This window comes from Chiloscyllium plagiosum, unplaced genomic scaffold (assembly GCF_037043375.1).
Source record: "Chiloscyllium plagiosum isolate Xiang-an unplaced genomic scaffold, Cpla_swu_hap1 HiC_scaffold_53X, whole genome shotgun sequence".
Taxonomy (NCBI): Eukaryota; Metazoa; Chordata; class Chondrichthyes; order Orectolobiformes; family Hemiscylliidae; genus Chiloscyllium; species Chiloscyllium plagiosum.
The window spans coordinates 14,061,328-14,088,898 of NW_028270191.1; the positions used below are offsets into that span (position 1 = coordinate 14,061,328).

At 42.4% G+C, this 27,571-nt stretch overlaps 1 protein-coding gene across 1 annotated transcript in view; it reads right to left on the reverse strand.

The window, feature by feature from the left end:
* The window catches only part of LOC122543370 (transmembrane protein 106C-like), a 58,757-nt gene that overhangs the window by 22,599 nt on the left and 8,587 nt on the right, over positions 1–27,571 (reverse strand). Inside the window, exons 2-3 of the mRNA XM_043682016.2 lie at positions 16,803–16,866; positions 9,935–10,094 (exon numbers count right to left, since the gene is read on the reverse strand). Of these exons, the coding sequence (XP_043537951.2) occupies positions 9,935–10,094; positions 16,803–16,866 (224 nt within the window). The remainder of the gene's footprint in view (positions 1–9,934; positions 10,095–16,802; positions 16,867–27,571) is intronic.

Genomic DNA, 27,571 nt, shown 5'->3' on the forward strand with positions numbered 1-27,571 from the left:
CCATATAGTGACCAGGGGTGTGCAGGCTGGGTGGATTTGTAATGGTGGTGGTGGTTGTGGGAGGGTGGACAGAGAAATGGTCTTCAGAGGGTTGCTGTGTACTTCATAGACCAAATAGAATCCCTACAGTGTATAAGCAGGCTGTGAAAACCATCTTTGTGTCAATACCCCTCCTTAACCACTTCTGATAAAGACAGACACATATAGCTCTAGCACTAACAGTGCCATACACCCTACCTCTATACAAATTTATTCTTGGTCCTTCAACTACACCTGTTATTCTCTGTATACTGATGGGAGTGTTTTGGATTCTCTCTTTGTTAGAGACCAGTCTCCTCAATCTCATTTTCTTTTCCACTACTACCCGGTGGTCCATAGGGATACCAATGATGTAGGTAGGAAAAAGAAATGGATGAGCAGCTAAGCACCAAATTAATCTTTTTTGGTTCTGCTTTTTTAATCTCCAGATTACTTCCTGAGCCACAAGCAAATTCTCTCTTCAATCTTGTTGACCCTGTGTCAAAGAAGTGGCTCAAAGATTGGTTTAAAAAAAAAGGTTAAAATTCATGGGACATTAGCACCAGCAAAGGGTGGGGTGGGGTGAAGGAGGAGGAGGGAGCTGTTCCTTTGGACTGGTTCCACCTTAAATCAGGTTGGAACCAGAGTCCTGGATGTATCACAATTAGGACTGTGACAGGGTTTTAATAAATAAATAGTAGGGGGGCTTTCAGTTGCTGCTTCAGTAGATTTGCTGGTTAATGTGGTTGATTATTAACAGAAAACCAAAAAAGGACAGAAAAGAGAAAATGTCATTTGGTACAATGCAATTTAAGGCTTTGCACACAAGGTTTTTGGAACAAGAAGCAAAGATTTTGTATGATTAACTTCATCATTTAACCATGACTGGTTAAGGAGAGACCAAGTTGAAAGAAAGAGAACATGAAGCAAAAGTTAGTGATAGCCCCAAGGACTGGAATAATTTCAGAATCTGGCTAAGGACTAAAGAGGTTAGAGAAAATAAACTGAAGGCAAACCAGTGAAGAATACAAAAAAAAAATTTAAATAATCAAAAGATGGGGGGGGGGGGGGGGGGGGGGAAGATCAAAGTAAACAAACCCCTTTGAAAAAATGAATCTGGGGGGACATTATGAGGAAGGAAATGGCAGGAGTTAAATATTTTGCAGTCTTTACAGTGGAAGATACTTTGATTATTTTAGTATTAATAGTACACATTGGAACCAACGACATAGGAAGGGAAAAAGGATGAGATTCTGAAGGGAGAATATAGAGTTAGGCAGGAATTTAAGGAGGTGGTCCCTCAAGGGTAGTAATATCTGGATTACTCCTGGTGCTATGAGCTAGTGAGGGCAGGATTAGGAGGATAGAGCAGATGAATGCATGGCTGAGGAGCTGGTGTATGGGAGAAGGATTTACATTTTTTGATCATTGGAATCTCTTCTGGGGTAGAAGTGAACTGTACAAGAAGGAAGGATTGCACCTAAATTGGAAGGGGACTAATACACTGGCAGGGAGATTTGCTAGAGCTGCTCAGGAGGACTTAAGCTAGTATGGTGGGGGTTTGGATCCAGGGAGATAGTGAGGAGAGATCAGAGACTGTTACAGTTGAGAACAGAAGCGAGTCAGTCAGGGACAGAGCAGAAAACAATATCGGACAGATAAATTAAACTGCTTTTATTTCAATGCAAGAGACCTAACAGGGAAGGCAGATGAACTCAGGGCATGGTTAGGAACATGGGACTGGGATATCATGGCAATTACAGAAACATGGCTCAGGGATGGGCAGGACTGGCAGCTTCATGTTCCAGAATACAAATGCTACAGGAAGGATAGAAAGGGAGGGAGGAGATGAGGGGGAGTGGCATTTTTGATAAGGGATAGCATTACAGCTGTACTGAGGGAGGATGTTCCCAGAAATACATTCTGGGAAGTTATTTGGGTGGAACTGAGAAATAAGAAAAGGGATGATCACCTTATTGGGATTGTATTATAGACCCCCTAATAGTCAGCAGGAAATTGAGACATAGACTTTAAGGAGATCTCAGTTATCTGTAAGAATAATAGGGTGGTTATGGTAGGGGATTTTAACTTTCCAAACAAACATCGACTGGGACTGCCATAGTATTAAGGGTTTAGATGGAGAGGAATTTGTTAAGTGTACACAAGAAAATTTGTGTCAGTATGTGGATGTACCTACTAGAGAAGGTGCAAAACTTAACCTACTCTTGGGGAAATAAGGCAAGACAGGTGACTGAGGTGTCAGGGGCAGGGGGGGAGCACTTTGGGGCCAGCGACCATAATTCTATTAGATTTAAAATAGCGATGGAAAAGGATAGACCAGGTCTAAAAGTTGAAGTTCTAAATTGGAGAAAGGCTAATTTTGATGGTATTAGGCAAGAACTTTCAAAAGTTGATTGGGGGCAACTGGAAAATGGGAAGCCTTCAGAAATGAGATAATGAGCGTCCAGAGACAGCATATTCCTGTTAGGGTGAAAGGTAAGGCTGGTAGGTATAGAGAATGCTGGATGACTGGGGAAAATTGAAGATTTGGTTAAGAAAAAGGAAGCATATGGTAAAGACAGGAGCGATTGAGTGAATCCTTCAGAGTATATAGGCAGCAGGAATTTACTTGAGGGAAATCAGGAGGGCAAAAAGAGGACATGTGATAACTTTGGCAAATAGAGTTAAGGAGAATCCAAAAGGATTTTTACAAATATATTAAAGACAAAAGGGTAACTTGGGAGAGAAAAACCCCCTTCAAAGATCAGCAAGGTGGCCTTTGTGTGGAGCTGCAGGAGATGGGGGAAGATACTAAATGAATATTTTGTATCAGCATTTACTGTGGAGAAGGACAAGGAAGAGACAAAATGTAGGGGAATAGATCGTGAGATCTTGCAAAATGTCCATATTACAGAGGAAGTGCTGGATGTCTTGAACGCATGCAAGTGAATAAATCCCCAGGACCTGATCAGGTGTACCCTAAAACTTTGTGGGAAGCTGAGGAAAGTGATTGCTGGGCCCCTTACAGAGATATTTGTATCATCGATAATCACAGGTGAGGTGCTGGAAGACTGGAGGGCTGGCTAACATGGTGCCACTATTTAAGTAAGGTGATAAAGGACAAGCCAGGTAACTACAGACCGGTGAGCCTGATGTCAGGCAAGTTGTTGGAGGGAATCCTGAGGGACAGGATGTATATGTATTTGGAAAGGCAAGGACTGATTAGGGATAGTCAATACTGCTTTTTGTGTGGGAAATCATGTCTCACGAACATTACTGAGTTTTTTGAAGTAACAGAGGATTGATGAGGGTAGAGTGGTTGCTGTGATCTATATGGACTTTAGTAAGGCGTTTGACAAGGGTCCCCATTGGAGAGTGGTTAGCAAGGTTAGATCTCACGGAAATACAGGGAGAACTAGCCATTTGGATACAGAACTGGCTCGAAGGTCGAAGACAGAGGTTTTTCAGACTGGAGACCTGTGACCAGTGGAGTGCCACAAGGATCAGTGCTGGGTCCACTACTTATCATTTATACAAATGATTTGGATGCGAACATAAGAGGTATAGTTAGTAATTTTGCAGATGACACCAACGTTGGAGGTTTAGTGGACAGCGAAGGTGATTACCTCAGTACAACAGGATCTTGATCAGATGGGCCAATGGACTGAGAAGTGGCAGATGGAGTTTAATTTAGATAAATGAGGTGCTGCATTTTGGGAAAGCAAATCTTAGCAGGACGTATACACTTAATGGTAAGGTCCTAGGGAGTGTTGCTGAACAAAGAGACCTTGGAGTGCAGGTTCATAGCTCCTTGAAAGTGTAGTCGCAGGTAGATAAGATAATGAAGGCGGCGTTTGGTATGCTTTCCTTTATTGGTCAGAGTATTGAGTACAGGAGTTGGGAGGTCATGTTGCGGCTGTACAGGACATTGGTTAGGCCATTGTTGGAATATTGCGTGCAATTCTGGTCTCCTTCTTATCGGAAGGACATTGTGAAAGTTGAGGGTTCAGAAAAGATTTCCAAGGATGCTGCCAGGGTTGAAGGATTTGAACTATATAGGGGGAGGTTGAACAGACTGGGGCTGTTTTCCCTGGAGTGTCAGAGGCTGAGGGGTGACCTTATAAAGGTTCATAAAATGATGAGGGGCACGGATAGGGTAAATAGACAAAAAGTCTTTTCCCTGAGGCGGGGGAGTCAGAACTACAGGGCATAAGTTTAGGGTGAGGGGGACAAGATATAACAGGGACCTAATGGGCAACTTTTTCATGCAGAGGGTTGTGTGTGTATGGAATGAGCTGCTAGAGGCAAAGGAGGCAGCTGGTAAAATTACAATATTTAAAAAGGCATCTGGTAGTAAGAAAGGTGGTAAGGACAAGCCAGGGAACTACAGACCGGTGAGCCTGATGTCAGTGGTGGGTATGTTGTTGGAGGGAATCCTGAGGGACAGGATGTATATATATTTGGAAAGGCAAGGACTGATTAGGGATAGTCAACACTGCTTTGTGTGTGGGAAATCATGTCTCACGAACATCTGAGTTTTTTTTTTTTAAAAGTATATGGGTATATGGATAGGAAGGGTTGAGGGATGTGGACCAAGTGCTGGCAAGTGGAACTAGATTAAATTGGGATATCTGGCTGGCATGGACAGGTTGGACCGAAGGGTCTGTTACAGTGTTGTACATTTCTAGGACTTTAGAACAAGCTTGCTTTTGGAGCTTTGTGATTAAATTTAAAAGACAAGAAATAAATCAGACGTTTGTAGGATTAGTGAACAGACAAAGTAGATTGCAGCAGTTTGAGGCAGCAACTCACCACCACCTTAAAAGGGTGAACAGGAGGTGGGCAATAAACGCTAGCCCAGCCAGCAATGTCCCACTTTCCACAAATGAAGTAATAAACTACTGGGATCAGTGGTTTAAATCTTGAGAAAAGTGGAGAATGAAATGGGAATACAGCAGATTTGTTAGAGGGAGATCCTACCTAACAAATGACTATTTCAAAAAAAAAAGCCAATTTTTGATGGTGGTTGTGCAGTTACCAGTTTACATGGACTTCAGCAAGACCTTTGTCTGGGTCCCACATTGAAAGCTGGCCCAGAAAGGCAAGAGCTCATAGCCCCACTCTTCATTCTTGATCTGCTGTGCTTTTTCCAGCTTCCCTCTTACCCACTCTGACTCTCCAGTTCTCACAGGATTCAAGACAAGTTGACAAACTAGATCCAAAAATTGGACATACAAGTAGGAGAAAAAGGTGATGGGTTGATTTTTTAGGAAGCTTGTGAACAGCAATGTACTATAGGGATTGGTGGTGGGATCCTTGCTGTTCTTATGCTAGCTAATGACTTGGATGTCAAAGGTTTAAGTTTGTTGATAGCAAAAAATTGGTGGTGGTGATGAGGATGACACCCGGAGGCTACAGTCCGATATTGATCAGTTGGTAAACTGGGCAAAGCAATGGCAGATAGAATTTAATCCTGATAAAGAATGAGGCGATGCATTGAGTCGTCTAAGGGAAGGAAGTTCACAGTGATCCCTTGGGAGTACGGAGCAACGGAGGGACTTTGTATACAAATCCCAAAGATCCCAGAGGGTGTCAGCACAGGTAGACAGGGTATTGCAGAAGGCTAATGGGATGTTTGCCTTCATAGGACAGCATGGTTAGCACTGCTGCGTCTCAGTGCCAGGGACCCAGGTGACTGTGTGGAGTTTGCACTCTTTTCCATGTCTGCATAGGTTTCTGCCAGGTGCTCCAGTTTTCTCCCACAATTCAAAGATGTGGGGGTTAGGTGGGATTGGCCTTGTTAAACTGTCTGCATGGAATGCTCTTTGGAGGTTTGACGCAGATTTGATGGGCCAAATGGCCTCTGTCCACACTGTAGGGGTTCCAAGATGAGCCAGGATGTAGAATATGGAGGATGGAAGTCTTGTCTCACACACAAAAAAAATAAAAAACATTGGTTAGGCCAGTGAAAAAAAGTGTAGCGACCAGAACTGCATAAATCAGAAGGATATTATTGTACTGGAGCAGGTGCAGGGGAGATTCACCAGAATGTTGCCCAAGATCAGTTACAAGGAGGGGCTGGGTTTGTTTTCCTTGCAGAGGCGTCTGGGGAAAAGTTTCAAGGGCACGGAGAGTAGATTGAGAATCCTTTCCCCCAAAGCAAACATTCCTTCAACCAGAAAGTGAAAGTTAGAAGCTAAGCATTAATTTGTTTAGGAGGAATGAGAAAAACAACCTGTTGGACCCAGAGGGCAGTAGATATAGGGAACATGCGCAAGACAGCAGTAATGGAAACATGGTTCCGTTATAATAAAACTAGACAAACCAAAGCCAATGGCTGGAAATTAAAAATAGGAGACCAAAAATAGTAGGAACATCTAAACAAATGTTTAAAAACAATCAGGAAAGAAAAAAAAGTGTAGTAAAACCTGTAAGAGTACAAAAAAAGTACATTCCAAAGAAATATGTCCAAATGGGAAAGATGACTCAAGCATCAAATGTTTTGATTACTGAGAATCAGAACATGAGTGGTGGAATATTTTCTCTCCAAGGGAAGGATTTCTTTAATTTCAAGGTAAACCAATAAATATATGGAACAAAAGTAATCAATGCTGGCTGATGATACTATTTATCTTCCAGTGGGAAGGAAGAAAAAATATTAATTTGACATGTACTGGAGGTTATAAGCCAACCAGTCATTTGAGTTGATTAAAAATTAACAGTGCTGGTTCCACTACTTTTCATCATTTATATAAATGACTTGGATGTGAGCATAAAAAAGGTACACAGTTAGTAAGTTTGCTGATGACACCAAAATTGGAGGTGTAGTGGACAGCGAAGGTGGTTACCTCCGATTACAACGTGATCGTGATCAGATGGGCCAATGGGCTGAGTGGCAGATGGAGTTTAATTTAGATAAACGTGAGGTGCTGCATTTTAGAAGAGCAAATCTTAGCAGGACTTTTATGCTTGATGGTAAGGTCCTAGGGAGTGTTGCTGAACAAGGAGACCTTGGAGTGCAGGTTCATAACTTCTTGAAAGTGGAGTCGCAGGTAGATAGGATAGTGAAGGTGGTGTTTGGTATGCTTTCCTTTATTGGTCAGAGTACTGAGTACAGGAGTTGGGAGGTCATATTGCGGCTGTACAGGACATTGGTTAGGCCACTGTTGGAATATTGCGTGCAATTCTGGTCTCCTTCCTATCGGAAAGATGTTGTGAAACTTGAAAGGGTTCAGAAAAGATTTACAAAGATGTTGCCAGGGTTGGAGGATTTGAGTCATAAGGAGAAGGCTGAGGCTGTTTTCCCTGGAGCGTCAGAGGCTGAGGGGTGACCTTATAAAAAGGTTCATAAAATCATGAGGGGTATGGATAGGATAAATAGACTCCCCCTGGGGTGGGGGAGTCCACAACTGGAGGGCATAGGTTTATGGTGAGGGGGGAAAGATATAAAAGAGACCCAAGGGGCAACGTTTTCACTCAGAAGGTGAAATGTGTATGGAATGAGCTGCCAGAGGAAGTGGTGGAGGCTAGTACAATTGCAACAGTTAAAAGGCATCTGGATAGGTATATGAATAGGAAGGGTTTGAAGGGATATGGGCTGGGTGCTGGCAAATGGGACTAGATTGGACCGAAGGGTCTGTTTTTGTGCTGTACATCTCTATGACTCTAGTAAGTTAAAGGAGGAGTTGTAGCAAGAGTAGTAAAATCAATTCCTCTTTACAGGAATTGGTTTCATCTTGGAAATTATCTGGCTAATGAAAAATTATTGGCTTCAGTCAGGGTGGTAAAACCACAAGATAAACTGGAAATACTATAGAAGGGACATCTTGCGTTGTTTGGAGTGTTTTGATTAAACCTCACTATACTTTTTTTTGCACCCATGAAACAGGGAGGTGACTTGGAAAATTTCATTGTATACAACAACTGGATTAAATGGGGAAAAACAAAAAGGGTGAAGGCAAAGGAGAACAAAAAAAAAAAGATGGCGTCCATCTTAATAGAAATACAGCAAGGGCTTGAATAAAACAGCCTACCCAAACTGAAATCTGAACCAGAGGAGTGTTATTGCTCACGACAAAAGTATGAGGAAATAGAGACTACCTCCCACCAGCTGATGAGGGGTGAGCAGTGGTCCCTCAGGTGGTACTGCCAAGAGTATTATGGTGAAATATTTGAGTGGACCATTAAGTGATCTGCCACTGGAATTTAATGTTAGGAAAACAGGCTTAAGTGTTAACATTTTTATTGGCCAGAATTACATAGATGGTCAATGCTTTGCCAGACACCAGAGGGGGAAAGAAAATCTGTAGCCTGGCATGCTTTAATACTACTGCATTAGAAAGTTTGATATTTTATCAAGGCTGATGATTTCATTCTAGGATCATACCTATCCTGTAGGAACATCAGCAGGGCTCAACTGCTGGTCTAAAGATCCCCTACAAAACACACTTCATTACTCAGATGCAGTAATGCCTCTTTCCTCATTAGGTCAGATGGAGACTAATCTAGAAAAATGCTCCTAAATGCACTTTAAAAGCTTACTGCCAGTTTATAGTTACAAGTTAAATCCCTCATTTAAATTGCTAGTTACTATATTAGAGTTACTGCATTACACTGCAAAGCAGGACGACTTTTTGTACTTCCATAAGTTGGAACACTTGGTTCTACCTTAACTCCAAGATGGTGCAGGTCATCACACCACACCTGTTAACCAACCATAGACTTGATGAGCACCTCCAGGCAAGATTTTTTTTTGTTACAAAGCTAGTAAGATGACTTTTCAAAAAGGAGGGTGAAGAAAAACAACATTTCACATTTGCAACATCCAATGTGAAGATAGCTTGATTTTAAACTAGCTCAGGAACTTGCAGTAGACATTTCAGGTCTCATGGCTGAAGTACAGCCAATCAATTGAACTTCAAATTTGTATATTATGGTCAAAGAACTGCATCTCTGGTGTGCAAGGTGCCAATGGCCCATTCTCAGGCCTCAGGCCAAGATGCCTCTCAGCATCTTGGGGTAGAGGCAAAATTTGGACCTTATTACAATCATTTATTCAAGTTGCTGCATCCATCACATCTCCACAAGCAGCTTGTGATTGAGGGGACCCAAACCTGGAGGCAGGCAATTTAAACAGTTACTTTTGCAGTAAGCTATGTTATCTGCTCATTTCTCTTGTTGCTGTACATAAATTAGCTGCCACTTTCCCCATATAAGGGTGATAACAGGTCAAAAGCAATTCTTCAAAGTCTAAAAGGACTTGGATGTGGGGGAAAAAAAAGGTGTTGTAATTTCATTGAAAGATAGTTACCATGGTTTTCAATATCCTTTTGTATATTAGCCTAAACATTTTGACAAACCTGTTAAATCTAAATACTGAAAGAGGTTTCAAATAGAGAGATTAAATTACACCTCTTCAGAAATGGAAAGAGTATAACTCTGGACATCAAGTTAAACTGCAAATCCTGGTTGGTCTATCTGAACCAGCTCAGTTATTCATACAGCAGCCCAACTTAGGGACCCAAAACAGAATGTGACAACATAACTGCTAGGTCCTGGTTAGCACTTGAAAGGAGAAAATAAAAGCTTAAGGTACAGATATTCGAGATAAATCAGATTAGATTAAAAAGGGAAAGGCTAGAGTGCAAAACTCCAAAATGGAATAACAAAGTACTTCCAAATACAGTTCTTCTTTCATGCAATGGCTGCGTGGTGTCATGTTATAGAGGGGGGGAAAAAAAAAATCACAATTAAGAAACAGTGCTTAAAGTATTGGGGCTGTAATCATGTTGCAGCCAACACATTTTAAGAAGTCATGCTTTAGAAACAGTGCCCCTAATTCAATTGTATTGATGAAACACCCATTATAAAAAATGACCCATACTAGCATTTCAATATATTACGTAAAATTCATTACTGTCATGTCAATGAAGACTCTGGAGTTATTGTTGTCAAACTTCACAAGGACGACTCTGATTCCATCATCAGTCACAACCACTGACCGAGGGAACAAGAAGAAGACAACCAAACCAGATATCAGCAAGCACACGAATATTGATATGAAGACATACAATTTCCTGAAACACAAGAGGCGTTGTTTTATGCAGAAGTTTAAACAATGTTCTATTTTTTAAAACCATAGCTTTCAAAATTAGTTCTAACCCCAGAAAAGGTTAGAATCTCAACGTTTCACAGCAATAATGCATTTGAAACCTGAGTTTGTAGCTAATAAATATAATGGCAGATAGAATACAAAGTGTGAGAAAGAGAGGTTATGTACTTTGGTAGGAGTGCAGACTTTACGCTTCAGATTTCTGAAATGTAAAGGGACTTAAATCAAGAGTTCAGGATACAAAAAAAAAAAGAGTTAACATGCAGGCAGCTAGTAAGGCAAAAAATGACATTAAGATTCATTGAGAGGGCTAAATACAACAGCAGGGATGTACTGCTGAAGCGTACTAGGTTCTGGTCATTTGGAATATTGAACAGTTTTGGGCTCATCACGAGGAGCAGTTGAGGATTCTGGAGTTTAGTCTCTCCTCAGGGCATCTTTTGATCAGATGAGGCAAGTCATCTCCAGTGCAATCACACCCTTCTGATTGTATGGTGACCAGAACCACAGAATAATCAATTTGTGCCCGAATCAGTGTTTTACATAAAAACAGTTGCTGGAAAAGCTCAGCAGATCTGGCAGCAGTGGAGAGAAATCAGAGTTAATGTTTTGGGTCAAGTGAGCCCTCCTCAGAACTGACGGTAGCTAGGAAAGTGGTTAAAAAAACTGTAGATGCTAGAATCCAAAGTTGACAGGCAGGAGGCTGGAAGAGCACAGCAAGCCAAACAGCATGAGGTGGTAGAGAAGTCAACATTTCGGGTATTAACACTTCTTTAGGGTTAAATATGGGCTTAGGGTGTGCAACAGAAAGAGGGATGGGAAGGGGAAGAGTAGCAGAACGGTGAGGTAGTAATAGGTGGACACAAGTGGGTATGACCTGAATGGTTGATGGGGAGGAAGGAATCTGGAAGGAAGAGTTAGAGGGTAGAATGGAATGTAGGAGGCAGAAAGCTGTTTGAAATGAAAGAATTAGGCAGCCTACAGCCAAGAGGGCTTAATATTGGAATTCTAATTCCAAATAACTTTTCCACCCATCTCCTGGCTCCTTTTCCAGCCCTGCCTTCTCCTTTACATTCCATCTACTGACCCTTCCTTCCAGCTACCAAACAGAAACATCTCTCCCAACCAGGGTGTACCCACTACCTGTGTTCACTTATCATTACCGCACTATTCTGCTACTCTTATCCCCCACCCCCTTAATGTAGTTCCCCTACCCCTGGTCTTGAAGGGTTAATACCCAAAACATTGACTTCACCTCCTGATGCTGCCGGGCTTGCTGCATTCTTCCAGCCTCCTGTTTGTCTACTGTAGTTAAGGAAATATTGGTTTACATGCAGAAGACCAAGATGGGGAGAGGAGTAAAGAGTAAACTACAGGCAGACAGATCCCAGGGGAAGAACAACAGTTGGACAAAGGATGGATAACAATCTGGCTATGAGGGAGAGTAGCTATTAATGGGGGCTGTTAGAAGCTAACAATGGGTTGTGTGTAATAGCAGACTGTGATAACAAGCCTGGTGTGGGGGGTGTTGGGGCAAGGGCATTGTAGATGGTGTTAAGTGCAGGTAAAGCATTGGGGGGTGGTGTTGGGAGTGAAGGAAGAGCAGACCAGGGGAACCGTCTCTGTGGAAAGTTGACAAGGGAGGGGAATATGTCTGGTGGTGGTAGAAATGGCAGCTAATGATCCTCTGGATGTGGACACGGGAGGGATGCTAGGTAAGGACAAAGGCAACCTATCACTGTGGTGGGACAAAGAGGGGGTGAGGGCCAAAGTGCAGGAGTTGGGTCAGACCTGGCTGACGGCCCTGTCAACAACAATGCTGGGGAATCTTCAGCTGAGGAAGGTGGAGGACATTTCAGAGGCTCCCTTGCCAAAGTTGGCATCATTGGTACAGACGCTATGGAGACAGGAATAGGAGATTGGAATAGAGTCTTTACAAGAAGCTGGGTGTGAGGATATATAGTCAAAAAGTAACAGTGGGAAATCAGTGCGTTTGCAGTGGAATATTTTAATACTTTCTTGCTCCTTTATTATGTAATCCAACTAATGAAGACAAGCATTCCATATGCCTTCTTTACCACCCTTTATGCTGACACCATCAGGGATCTATGGACTCGTACACAAGTCCCTTTGTTCCTCAGCACTCCCTCAGGACCTACCATTCATTGTGTATATCCTTCATTAGACCTCCCAAAATGCCAACTTGTCAGGATTAGATTCCATCTGCCATTGTTCTGCTCAAATTTACCAGCTGGTCAATATCACTGCAGCCTCAGACCATCCTCCTCACCAATTTGTCTCACCTGCAAACTTACTAATTTTACAAGGTTCCTTATGGTAGACAAATTAGCATGGTTAGATCACAGGGAATACAGAGAGAACTAGCCATTTGGATACAGAACTGGTTTGAAGGTAGGAGACAGTGTGGCGGTGGAGGGTTGGTTTTCAGACTGAAGGCCTGTGACCAGTGGTGTACCACAAGGATCAGTACTGGGTCCATTGCTTTTTGTCATTGATATCAACGATTTGGATGTGAACATAGGAGGTATAGCAAGTTTGCAGAGGACACCAAAATTGGACGTGTAGTGGACAGCAAAGAATGTTACCTCAGAGTACAACAGGATTTTGATCAGATAGGTCAATGCACTGAGTGGCAGCAAATGGCATTTAATTTAGGTAAATTGAGGTGTTGGAAAGACAAATCACAGAACTTTACACTTAATGGTAAGGTCCCAGGGAGTGTGCCTGAACAAAGACCTTAGAGTGCAGATTCATAGTTCCTTGAAGGTGGCATTCCAGATGGATAGGATAGTGAAGGCATTTTGTATGCTTGCCTTTGTTGGTCACTGCATGTGAGTACAGCAGTTGTGAGGTCATGTTGCAGCTGTACAGGACATTGGAGAGACCACTTTTGGAATATTGCATGCAATTCTGGTCTCCCTGCAATAGGAAGGATGTTATAAAACTTGAAAGGGTTCAGAAAAAGTTTACAAAAGATTTTGCCAGGGTTGGAGGGTTTGAGCTATAGGGAAAGTCTGAATAGGCTGGGACTATTTTCCCTGGAGTGTCAGAGACTGAGGACTGACTTTATAGAAGTTTATAAAATTATGAGGGGTGTGGAAAGGGTGAACAGCCAAGGTCTTTTCCTGGGTTGGGGGAGTCCAGAACAAGAGAGATAGGTTTAAGGTAAAGGGAAAAGATTTAAAAAACAGCCCTGAAGGGTAACTCTTTCACATAGGGTGGTGAGTGCATGGAACAAACTGCCAGAGGAAGTGGTGGAGGCTGGTACAATCACAACACTTAAAGGCATCTCGATGGGTACATGAATAGGAAGGGTTGAGGGGATATGGGCCAAATGCAGATGAATGAGATTAGGTTAATTTAGGACATCTGGTCAGCATGGAAGAGTTGGACTGAAGGATCTGGTTCCATGCTGTACGTCTATGACATACTACTTTCACATCGATATTGTTAATATACATAATACCAAGGGTTCCAGCGCTGATTCCCCTGGTACACTACTGGTACCAGAGTTCCAATCACAAAAACAACCCACTCATTGCCTATTTGCAAGCTAATGTTGGACTCTGTGGCAACCTGTCCTAGACTCAGTCGGCTCTTACCTGTTGGACCAGCCTTCCATGTGGGACCTTGTCAAAACCTAACTGAAGTTCATGTAAACTATATCAACTGCACTCCCTTCAATATATTTAGTCTTCTTTTCAAAAAGAAATCAATTAGTTAGGGAGAATCACCCTCTAACAAACACACACCAATTATCCTGGTTCAATCCCTAGCCAAGCACTAATTAATCTACAACCTTTCCAATAGTACCTGGCATGTCAGTGGTTAGGGTAATTACAGACCAGTTAGTCTGTCTGTGCTGCCCTTCTTGAAGAAAGGAAGCACATTAGTTACCCTCTAGTCATCGGACACTTCACTTGTAGTGAAAGAAATACTAAATATCTCCTACATAGCAACCTGGGATACATCTCATCTGGCCCTGGGGATTGATGAACCTTCATACTTGTTAAGGAGGTTTTAACATGTTCCAGAATCTCACCATCCCAACTCAAATCCTGGTTAGTGTCTTTTGCAAACACTGGAACAGACTTGACAACATGGATGATTTAATTCTGTTCCTATATCTTTTATAGGTAGTAAAAGAACAGGCAGAAGACTGTTCAAATGGTGGTTACATTTGCTTTAGATGCAATTTAAACTAGCATTTATTTTTAAAAAGAAAAAAAGGTTATAATCCAAAAAGATTTAACTTGTTGCAATGATGGAATAAGACTCCTCTCAGGAGGACCAGGGCTGCTCCTCAGCAAACACCAAATAGTTATTTCCCCAAAAATTTTAGATTAGCAAGGTTAGAGCTCATGGAATACAGGGAGAACTAATCATTTAGATACAGAACTGGCTCAAAAGGTAGAAGACAGAGGGTGGTGGTGGGAGGGTTGTTTTTCAGACTGGAGGCCTGTGACCAGTGGAGTGCCACAAGGATCGGTGCTGGGTCCACTACTTTTCGTCATTTACATAAATGATTTGAATGTGAGCATAAGAGGAACAGTTAGTAAGTTTGCAAATGACACCAAAATTGGAGGTGTAGTGGACAGCGAAGAGGGTTACCTCAGATTACAACAGGATCTGGACCAGATGGGCCAATGGGCTGAGAAGTGGCAGATGGAGTTTAATTCAAATGTGAGGTGCTGCATTTTTGGGAAAGCAAATTTTAGCAGGACTTATACACTTAATGGGAAGGTCCTAGGGAGTGTTGCTGAACAAAGAGACCTTGGAGTACAGGTTCATAGCTCCTTGAAAGTGGAGTCGCAGGTAGATACGATGGTGAAAGTGGCGTTTGGTATGCTTTCCTTTATTGGTCAGTATCGAGTACAGGAGTTGGGAGGACTGGTTGTGGCTGTACAGGACATTGGTTAGGCCACTGTTGGAATATTGTCGGCAATTCTGGTCTCCTTCTTATCAGAAAGATATTGTGAAACTTGAAAGGGTTCAGAAAAGCTCTACAAGGATGTTGCCAAGGTTGGAGGATCTGAGCAGAACAGGCTGGTGCTGTTTTCCCTGGAGCATCAGAGGCTGAAGGGTGACCTTATAGAGGTTTACAAAATTTTGAGGGGCATGGACAGGATAAATAGACAAAGTCTTTTCCCTGGGGTCAGGGAGTCCAGAACTAGAGGACATAGGTTTAGGGTGAGAGGGGAAAGATATAAAAGAGACCCAAGGGGCAACCTTTTCACGCAGAGGGTGGTACGTGTATGGAATGTGCTACCAGAGGATGTGGTGGAGGCTAGTACAATTGCAACATTTAAAAGGCATTTGGATGGGTATATGAAGAGGAAGGGTTTGGAGGGATATGGGCCAGGTGCTGGCAGGTGGGACTGGATTGGGTTGAGATATCTGGTCGGCATGGACGGGTTGGACCGAAGGGTCTGTTTCCATGCTGTACATCTCTGACTCTGACAGACACCACCACAACTCTTGGTGGGGACCCAAGCCAAAGTTTCAGCCTCAACCTCTCTTGTACTCAGGCAGTACTTTTGTCTCCAAAAGCACCTGAGGATATCATTCTATCATGGGGCTGTTGAGAATAAAGTTTTACACTTAATCATTATTCATACCCACCCCTGACATGGCATTAACTGTAGTCACGGGATGCATGTATCAAATGTTGCAGAGAAGAATCATTCAATGCTCAAGTTCTCATTGAAAAACCATTTCACATTCTACACCCATTGCAAGCTTTAGTGTTGTTTCTAAGAGTGCAAAATGAGAATCAAAATACTAACCATTTCAGTTTAGTCACTTCAGGACTAAAAAGGGGAATCTTTTAAGAAGAAATTCACAGAATGAGGGCATTGCTGGCCAGGCAGCACTTATTGCCCCTTAACCACCCAGAGGAGGGTTTAAGTGTCAACCATGTTGTGGTAGGTCTGGAGACACATGGATCCCAGACCAGGTAAGGATAGCAGTTTCCTTCCTTAAAAAGGAAAGTACGTTTGGAAAACCCATTTGATTCCCAAAAATAAAAAAAAATTAAAAATTCATGGTCAAATTCAAATGCCACCAACTGCCATGGCAGAATTTGAACCTGGTTCCTGGATTAGTCTAGTGATAATGCTACTAGATCATTGCCTCCCCTAAATTCAAGCATCACAACATTAAGTGCAGCAGCATCCACAGTTTTATTTATAACATTGGAATTCATTGGTTCAAAGGTTTTCACTCATACATGAAATGGGCACCATTGGCTAGGCCAGCATTTATTGCCCATTCCCAATGGGCTGAAGGGCAGCTCGGGGTCAACCACATTGCTCTGGGTCTGAAGTCACAGGTCAGAGCAAGGATAACAGGTGTCCTTTGCCCAAAAATAGAGCATTAGAGGATCAAATCAGTCTTTATAACATGAAAAGAGTTGCTATTAGGTTTGTATTTTTAAAAAAAAGCAATTTAAACTCAGATTTCACCATCTGCCATGGTGAGATTCAAACTATGCCCCCAGAACATTAAGCTAGGGCTCTGGATTAATAGTCCAGTGAAATATCAGCCATGCTACTGCCCACACAATTGTTAGACACAGTAAATATTTAGTGTTGAAACAAGATTGATCAATTCTAGACAACTATAAAAGTTAATCAATCCTCTCAAGACTTACGTTCTTTGCGGCTGCAGCCTCTGGTCACTGTATGGGATCAGGGCCACCAATTCATTGACCAGCCCTGCAAAACACAAAGGGGGTGAAGGAAATAACCTACAGTTCATCTGTTTGCAAAAAATTTAATACTCTAAATAAGAGGTTATCAACCAACCATAAAGAGATTTATTTTGGGGATGGGCAATCTATAGTTTAGTTTGCAGAGGATACTCTAGCAGAGCAGACTGTAGAAACCTTGATATGAATCTTCCAGAAAAACTGGAATGATGCCTTGGGTTGAAGAAAACAAAACATTACCGATTCAAGTATACTCAGTAAGCTTGGCATGATCAGGAAAGAGATCATATTTGGAGTGAGGCACAGTCAAAGTATTACTTTGGAGCAGCACAAGGATTTGATACATCGAAGTGCTTTTTTGGCTCAATTTTAACAGGATAAATTGAAGCCCAAGATTAGAGCTCACACAAAAACACGGACATCACAGGAAACCCTTATGTTCACTGGCTGATAGAGAATTTAACTATTGTTTTCAGGTTAAAAAAAGTAAAGTATTTTACAGATTTGAAAACAAGACCGGTACCAAATGCAAAACAAAAACTATACAAAGATGCAGAGCCAGGCAATATTGTAGCTGCATTGTGGGAGCCAGTGCACCCCACTGTGGTTGAGAGGAAGCACATTTGTAGCAACTGTTGAGCTGGAGTTCAAGCAGCCAATTCTGAATCAGAATCTGAGTTTCAAATACGATGACACATCAGGGAGGGGGGGGGGGGGGGAAGAGAATAAAAAAAGTTACCTGGACACTTTCAGGAGATGGTCATACTCTTTAGATTAACCACCTCAAATTTGGTCAGTGGTCAGGGATAGGAGGGAGAGACTAAGAATTTGACAGGTAGAGATCCAGGAGGTAGTGCTGAAGGAGCCTCAGCCTTTGAACTTGTCTAATAGATTTGAGGTTTGTGCTTGGTGGATGAAAGCTAGAGGCTGTAGGGAGAATGGAGCAAATAGCACTGTGGTACAGGAAACTATAGACTCGTGGCCAGGATCTCATCTGGATTGGAAGAGACAAAACCTTGGGTTATGTGGAATAAGGAAGTGACAAGAGTTAGATAATTTAAATCCTTAAGTGGAAGATGCTTTGAACATTTCTATAAGAATATTGCGGGGGGGGGGGGGGAAGAAGAGAATTAAGTACTTGTCACAAGAGTAGTTTGTCCAATACTAAAAAAAAAGCTTAAAAAAAAAGGCAGATAAATCCTTTGGCCCTCATGGCTTGCATCCAAAAGGATCTCGAGATGGTGAATGCATTGGTTGTGGTTTCACTAAAGTGTTTGTATTCTGGAGAAGTAGTAGAGGATCAGAAAACTGCTAACATGACATCTCTATTCCAAAAAGGAAGGGAGGGAAGCAAAAAGTGAGTAAGTATAGGCCAATTAAAAGAGGTTAGAGTTAATGAATTAACAGCAGAACATTTGGAAAAGGAAAAAACCAAGGAAGCAATCAGTATAGCTTCATGAAAGGGAAACTGCGTCTGACTAATTTTAAGTATTTGAGGAAGTCTCAACTAGAGTGGAGGCAGTAGATGTGTTGCATTGGACTACAAGGCATTTGAGAAGTACCTCACAAAAGGTTAAGTCATAGCTAAGAGCTCATGGTGTTGGAGGTAGTATATTGGCATGGAGAGAGAATTGGCTCGTGGGCAGGAAACAGTGAGTGGGGATAAAGAGGGGCTTTTTTTCTAGATTGACAACTCATTACCAGTGGGGTTTCACAGGGATCAGTGCTGGGACCACAGCTGTTCATGGCATATTAGTAACTTTGAGGAAGAATGTGAATGTACAGCAGCCAAATTGCAGACAAAAAGTAGGAGAGGCATGTTGCAAATGGGATACAGTTTACAAAGATATGCTGATAGATTAAAATGAGCAAAATGGACAATGTTAAATTGTTCATTTTGAAATTATTTAAATGGATAAAAACTGCAGGAAGCGAGCACACAGATGCAGGAGGTAATCTAGAAGGTTAATGAAATGTTGGCCCTTATTTCAAGGGGTGGAGTACAAATTTAGGAAAGTCTTACTGCAACTGTAGAAGGTGCTGGTGAGGCCACATCTTGAGTATGAACAATTCTCATCCCTTTGTTTCATTGGAGGCAGTTGAAAAGGTTCACTGGGATGATTCCTGCTATGGAGGAATTGTCGAACGAGCAAAGGTTAAATAGGTTGGGACTCTACACACTGGAGTTTTGAAGGAGGTGGTGGTGATCTCAAACATACCAATCTGAAAGAAACTGGACAGGGTAAATACAGAAAGGATAACGTTTGACCTGATGGGAAAGTCTCAATTATGGGGAACCAGTTTAAGACTAAAGAGGAAGAGGAATTTCATGGAACAGGGAGATTAGAGCACAGTGTGGTGCTTGAAAAAGCATAGCAGGTCAGGCAGCATCCGAGGAGGATAACTGACATTTCGGGCAAAAACCCTTCATCAGGAATGAGGCTCAAATTTCATGGAATAGTTGAATCTTTAAGTTCTTGCCAATGGAGAGATATTTGGGTGGGGGGGTTGCAGAGTCCTTATGTGTATTTAAAAAAAAGTGGAGATTGATCCTTTATCAGTGGGGGACAAAGGGGTAACAGCGAAAATGCAAAGTGGACGAGGAATGTCAAACTAGGCACGATCCTATCAAATGTCAGGGCAGGCTAAAGGGGTTGAATGGCCTACTAGAGTTTCTATTTATGGTATTATGCAAAAGAATTTGCTGCACAACAAGAAAACTCATTCGCTTTTTCATCCCACGCATAACAGCACAGTGGCTCAGTGGTTAGCAGCACTGTGAGGCAACATTAGGGACCTGGGTTCAATGCCAGCATTGACTGCACAGGTTTCTGCCAGATACTTCAGTTTCCTCAGTCCAAAACATGTGCTGGCGAGGCGGATTAACCAAGGTAAAAGCAGGGTTACTGGGGTAAGGTGGAGCCTGGGTCTGCGTGGGATACACTTTGAAGAGCTGGTGTGTATTCCAATAGCCTCCTCCTGTATGGTACAGATTCTGTTTTGCAAAAATCAGAATAGATGCCATCCTACACCTCAACGCATGGGGGAAAACTTCAGGAAAGAGAAAGGTTTGTTAGCAGGTGAAATGATTAAGTATGCTTTCAATAATTCTCCACCCTGCAACAATTTCTCCATTATCGTATCTAGCATGGAACAAAAAGGCGAGAGCGATAGATAGAATGTGCCAGAAGACAGACCATCTTAGTGGTCAAATGTAGTGCAGAAAAAAAAAAAAGAGACCACACAGCAAGAACTCAATGACACTCAGCAAGGCTTCTACTTGAAATAACAAGCAGTCACTGTACAATCTGCTGGTTTTTAATTATCTTTCATCTTCAGATGGCCTTTCCCATGTCCAAGGCCATCAAATCCATGTAGATCAATCATCTGGTACTGATGAATTTTAAAAGAGTTAAAACTCCACAAATACATTTTTCCAAATCTTGGATTGTCAAATTCCTTTGAGGAGTCAGTCGTCGCAAACTAAATTGTACATTTAATGACTGATTAATTAATTTGTTGATAGCAGTTATGCAGAGTAGAGAAAACCAGAAATGCTGCTCAAAATAAAAGTGCAGCATCAACAAAGGTGTGATCAAGAAACTAGAAATTTGACAGTGGACACTGTCAGTGTACGAGTCTTAAATGGTAAGTGGGTGGGCAGTGGTTTCAGTTTAAGGACCTGGAGTACAAGGAATTTGAGATCATAAGTGTAGCATATAAGGAGGAACTGGTAACTTCAGACCTTCACCTAGCTATCAACATGCAAGGCAGAGATACCCATGGTTAGTCAACAACTCCAATGTGTCATGGTACTGCAGTTATGCAAAAAAAGTTCATTCGCTCAGTGACTCCCAATCTTTTCAGTATCAAGGCACACTTCAATGAGCCAAATTTCACAGCACACTCACTTTCAGCCAAATGGATTACTCAAATGTCATTTATCATGCCACAACAGGATCAGTGATCTGTAAGGTTCTCCCTTGGCCTCCTCAATCTCTATTCACCCTGCACCCATCTTAGAGGGTGCCATGCAGCCCAGACAGAGGGGAAATCCTATTCCTAGCAGCAGCTTCCCCAGCAGCACCCTCCCTCCTGTTGTGCTCCCAATGACGCACAGCAGAAACAGGTGATCAGACTGGTTCAGCCTAAAAGGGCAAAGGCTGAAGGTAACAGACCGACTAGCCCTACATACCAAGTAACAGCTGCTCATGACACCAGTTAAACCACTATTAGCTGGACTTTTGCCTTTGTCTTGCAATGACTACATACCCAAATGTTATTCAGCCCCCTCCAACCAGTATGCCCTGGTTAGGGAGAAGAAGGATGTTAAATCTGTATTTTTTCTTAGGTGGATTAGATCAATATAGTTAACCCAATTGCACTTTATACTCACTCAGATTAAGTGTTTTAGCAAATATTTCAGATGAAAACAAACAGCTCATAAGACTCGAGCTGGGTTGCTATGGATCCAACTTAAAAAGTTGCTTTTTCCATTACTTAGTTCTGCTTTGTAGTGAACCCACCATGGCTGCAATTTCACTTCAGGGGTTTAGGATGTTATACATGCACTGGAGAAGAATAAGATTCCAAACTCTGGCATAAGTTGGGGAGTATGTGTAATGAGCTGAAATGTAGCATCTCAAAAACAGCTGTTATGGAAAGTTGGCAAAAAAGAAACTTAAGTATTGGATAGGGATTCCCTTTAAATGTTGGAGTTACTGACTAATTAGATTTCGATTTAATGCTGCATACTTCAAGTGCCAAAGCAATTAAGGCAGCAACACAAACTTGGGTTATGAAAACAAGTTGCACTATTAATATGGTCCTAAAATACCTTCAAGGCCAAGTTAACTGGGACTTCTGATTTTTAAAAAAAAGTCAAGTTTATGGAAGGTGGTAGACATTTACTTCAAACCAGTCCTGAAAAATAAGATATCTTGCCCCCCCCCCCCCCCCCCACCTGCCTGCCTTCCAGTGCAGAAGGAAGTTCTCAAAGTCCATTACTCAGCCACTTATCAGCCTACTGAAAAATGCAATTTTAGGAGTGAGTGAGTAAAGTTGTTAAGCTATGTTTTTGTTTTAAATTATCAACTTTATTAGCCAAGCGTAAGCAAAGTTGGAAAGCTTGAAGGCTCCTACAAAAGAGGAAAGCATATAAAATGCAAATCTCACCTGCTCCAAGTAGATTAAAAAACTAGATCAACAGGAGTAGCCACACAATGCAGCTCAGGAGCCGAGATGAAAACCTCTTGCATCGTGCTTTGTATAGCAAGACATTTTAGTTGAGTGTAGGGAATACATTTGCTGATTTATATGCACCAACAACTCCTCCCTCAACAGCAGTATGATTACAGCCGGATAATCCTAGTGATATTGTTGGAGGAACATTGCCAGGACAACCAGGGGGAACTCATTGTTCCACAAAAAAATGCTGTGGGATCTTTAATATTCTACCAAGTAGACAAATAGGCCATCAATTTGTCTTCCTGTACAGCAGTATAAAATAAATCTGAATGAGATGTATATAAAATAAACTCAGGCCCTGTTGAACCTTGGGATTTAGACCCACTGACTCCAGTGGTTAGGATGTTACCAATTGAGCCACACCTGACAATGGGATATTAAACTTCTGGTTTGCTTATTAGAATTTGGAGTTATTATTTGGTTGACCCATCAGACCTGTACTGGGTCTTTGGTCAATCCAAAACTACATTGCACAGCCCAGCTTTCTCCATCTTGTGGACCACTTGAACGTTTAATCACTTATCATTTAAAAGTTTTGCTTCAAGCACTCAGTCTCCAACATTCATTATGGCTCCACACCTTAACAAGTTGTCAATTACCCTCAATGCTTGTATCTCAGTTGTTAAACATTACTTGCTCTGGACAAATCTGTGCTAGCCCTGATCAGCTCAGATATTGATCACCCCATTCAAGATAACACTACTCAAAGAAAAAGACAACAGAAAGCAAGAATACATAGGTCAGTCAGCCTACAATTGAGAGAATGCTGGAATCCACAAAAGTACAACAAAACATTGAAAAAAAAACCAGGCAGGGTCAATACAGTCAGATCTCTCCTTCACACAAAAAAAAAGGATACAAAAAAAACCCAAGGTGAAAGAGGAGAACCAGCAGATGGAAAATTTGTACAGATTAAGGTATTCAACAAGGGGTGACCCAAAAGCAGTAGCTGCACAAAAGGTTGAGGCAATGGCGAGGGGAGACAACAGTTAGGCCAGGCTGGCAAACAGACCCTTGTGCCAACCCATTGTAAATAACTGGTTAATGCTGGAATACCATGAGTCTCCATGGGGTGGGGGAAGACAGAGGAAGAGACACCTATTCCCATTTACCAGCATTTCACCCTCCTGACCCCCCCACCCCAAAACTGTATATCACATGCACTACATGGGTCTGTGTGCACTGTAGTTTCCATTTATGAGCTCCAGTGAGCCTCCTCCTTCATAGGTCATAGGAGGGGCCTCAGGGCAGCACCCAACCTGTGTATATGAACCTGCACCATCTTCTGGAATCTTAGCATCCTTTTCCAGTGATCAAGATAAAATAATCAGAAAAAGTCACAATGATTAGTTGCCCTAAGTCATATCAGGAGGCAACAGAGACAGGAAGCTGTTGCATCAGTTGTAGCTGGTTTTGGAGATACAGGCAGTACAGACAAAAAGCAACGATCGAAGTTTGCGTAAGGGCCAAGAAAGGGAATGCAGTATTCAGAATGAGGTGATGGTGGTGGTGGGGGGGGGGGGGGGGGGGGGGGGGGAGAAGAGAAATAAGGAAGTGAGCAGAAAGTACATCACATGCTCAAGGAGGAGAAAAACAGCAATCTAGAAGCCACAGCAAATAGATAGTCTTACTTAGGGAGGTTAAGAGAAGCCAAGAACAAGCATTTGACATTTGGAGAAATTAGGAAGAGGAGAGGATCGAGGCAGAAGGTAGTCAGTGAGTCACATATTTCCCCAGCTGCACTGTAGAGACCTATGGTGTTGACTACTAAACATTGGGTCTAACTTGACTTCAGAAACAGTGATTAAAAATGACTAAGCTGGTGCATTAAAGAAAAGCACCAAGTCTTGGCTGTTTTCCTGTAAATATAACTACAGTAAATGTCAGATTAGTCATATTACAACCAGATGAGGGGAAGTTCCAGGTGGGATACCCCAAAAATCAGCTCCCAGGTGAAGTGGCTCCCTCAGTTGATCAGGAGATTAGTATCTCTTTTCTGCCAAATCAAGTGAACATAGAACAGTACAACACAGGAATGGGTCCTTCAGCCCATGATGTTGTACTCTAACCCCATCATATCTGCCTCCATCACTACCCCTAGCAATATGTTCCAGTCTGCCACCACACCCCCTCCCCCATTAAAATGTATGGCCTCTAGTATTAGGCATTTCAACTCAAGTTGGGCAAGATTCTGATCATCCACACTATGCACCTCAGTTTTATAGACTTAAAGTCTCCCCTCAGCTTCTACTGCTCCAAAGAAAACAACCAGAGTTTTCCCAGCCTCTCAAGAGCTCATACCCTCTAATTCAGGCAGCATCCTGGTAAGCCTCTTCTGCACCCTCTCCAAAGCCTCCACATCCTTCCTGTAATGTGGCAACCAGAACTGAACACTATACTCTAAGTGTAGCCTAACCAAAGTTTTATAAAGCTGCAACATGACATCGACTCTTGTATTCAGTTCTCTGACCAAAAAAGACAAGCATGTCATATGTCTCCTTTACCACCCCCTCTACCAGTGGCCATTTGCAGGGAGCTATGGACTTGAACCCCAAGATCCCCCTGTCCAGTGCTGTTCGGGGTCCTGCCATTAACCATGCACTTTTCCTGAACATTCCTCCCAAAGTGCGGCACCTCACACTTACCCAGATTAAATGCCACCTGCCATTTCTCCACCCATATCCACAACTGATCTCTCTCCTGCTGTGTCCTTTGACAATTGTCTACACTATCCACAACTCCAATCTTTATAGTCTGAAATCTTATTAACCCACCCATCTACAATTTCAAAGTCGTTGCTATATCTCAAAACAGAGCTCCCAGTATGCAGCCCTGGGAAATACAAAGAGTCATGGACCTCAAGCCACAAAAGCACTTCCACCACTACCCTTTGCCTTTTATGGGCAAGCTAATTCTGAATCCAAGTCACCACAGATCCCATGCATCTGAATCTTCTGGATTAGCCTCCCATGAGGGACTTTGTTGACAGCCTTACTAAAATCCACGTAGAGAACATCCACTGCTCTACCCTCAAGTCACCTTAAAGTTAGAAAGACATGACCTACCCTGCACAAAGTAATGCTGACTGTCCCTCATTAGGCAGTGCTTTTAAAAGCACAAATACTATCCAAGAATTCTCTCCAAAAGCACTGACACAAGACTCACCACTCTACACAATTTCTTGGATTATCCCTATTTCCCTTCTTGAAAAGAACATTAGCAACTCGCCAGTCCTCTGGGTCCTCTTCAGTGGTTAACAAGGATTTTGATCAAGACCCCGGCAATCTCCTCTTGCTGCTCTCAATAACCTGGGTAGATACCATCAGGCAGTGGGGGCTTCTCGACCTTAAATACTCTTTCAGAGTAGAAAAGCCACTTCCTCAAAATGCCCTAACATATAGGGTGGGGGCATGCTAATCTCACTGCCTCTATTCACTCAGGAGAAGGGTAAAGTGTCATTTAGAATCTCAACCACATCCCCTGCCTCCAGGCATAAGTTCCCTCCTTTATCCTTGATTAGTCCTACCTTCTCCCTAGTTATCCTCTTGTTTTGAAGATGCATGGAATACCTTGGAATTCTCCTTTATCCTACTTGAGGATATTTCGTGGCCCCTCCTTGCTCTAATTTCCTGTGAAATTTCTTTCTACATTATATTCCTCATGGGCCCTAGTTAATTTTAGTTCCTAAACTTTATATGTGCTTCCATTTACTTAAAAAAAAAAAAAATCTACAACCTCCCTCAGTATCAAAGGGTACCATACCTTGCTATCCTTGTCCTTCCTCACCTCCTAACTCTGATCAGTAGGAATTTAAAACCTACCATAGGCTCTCATTAAATGTATTCTGGATCAGTGGTGCTGGAAGAGCACAGCAATTCAGGCAGCATCCGAGGACAGGCAAAATCGACGTTTCGGGCAAAAGCCCTTCATCAGGAATAAAGGCAGAGAGCCTGAAGCGTGGAGAGATAAGCTAGAGGAGGGTGGGGGTGGGGAGAGAGTGGCATAGAGTACAATAGGTCAGTGGGGAAGGAGATGAAGGTGATAGGTCAGGGAGGAGAGGGTGGAGTGGATAGGTGGAAAAGGAGCTGGGCAGGTCGGACAAGTCAGGGGATTGAGTTGCTGGAGGTTAGAAGCTAGGATGAGGTGGGGGAAGGGGAAATGAGGAAACTGTTGAAATCCACATTGACGCCCTGGGGTTGAAGTGTTCCGAGGCGGAAGATGAGGCGTTCTTCCTCCAGGCGTCTGGTGGTGAGGGAGCGGCGGAGGAGGCCCAGCACCTCCATATCCTCGGCAGAGTGGGAGGGGGAGGTGAAATGTTGAGCCACTGGGCGATTTGGTTGATTGGTGCGGGTGTCTCGGAGATGTTCCCTAAAGCGCTCTGCTAGGAGGCGCCCAGTCTCCCCAATGTAGAGGAGACCGCATCGGGAGCAACGGATACAATAGATGATATTAGTGGATGTGCAGGTAAAACTTTGATGGATGTGGAAAGCTCCTTTGGGGCCTTGGATAGAGGTGAGGGAGGAGGTGTGGGCGCAGGTTTTACAGTTCCTGCGGTGGCAGGGGAAAGTGCCAGGATGGGAGGGTGGGTCGTAGGGGGGCGTGGACCTGACCAGGTACCCTCTCATTAAATGTAGACTTGCCCAATAACAGCTCCTCCCAATCAACTCTCCTACCTGATACAGACATAAATTTGCCTCTCCCAATTTAGTACCATCTTGCCAAGTCCTAAATTATCCTTACTCATAATTACTTAGCTTTTAAGATAGCTGTGACTGCTTCTAAATGGTTTTCCTGCTGTAAAAGGTCAGTTACCTGAATAGGCTTATTTGCCAATACAAGGCCCATTTATGGCCCCTCCAAGTAGAGGAGGGGCTATGTTTAAAAGTATTAAAAAAGCTTGGTTAAAAGGTTAATTACTTACTAAAAAAAAAATAGACAAGCCCAAGCAGTCTCAACAGTTTAAAAGTAGATACGATAAATGGCTGCTTGCAGAAATGCTGTTGCTGGAAACAGACCCTACACAAAGCTATTTAGTCATCTCTGTTCGACATACCATTTTGTGTTTCTGGCAAAGTGGCTTGGAAAATTTCTAAAAATCAAGAGATGCCACACAAGGACAAGTTGCATTTTTAAGAAACTTATTTTGTGCATTTATACTCTTGTATTCTGGATTTCACAGTAGCAGTACAATTACTGTAATATGCAAATAAAAATTTACCACAGGAAGAAGTGATGCACGATCAGATCACAAGAGTTCTCTTGCCAAGGCTGTATGAGCACATTTCAGTTAGATGTTAACATTATTAATTTTTATTTAAAAACCTGACCTCAAAAAACAAAATGAGCAATAAGCCAAGTCAGCCAGAGAATGTGTATAGGGTATAAGCAGGTAGGGAGAGTTAAGTTCCGAGTTTTGTGAAAAAGGTTCAACAGAGCAGGACTCCAATCAGATAAGAACTTAGTTA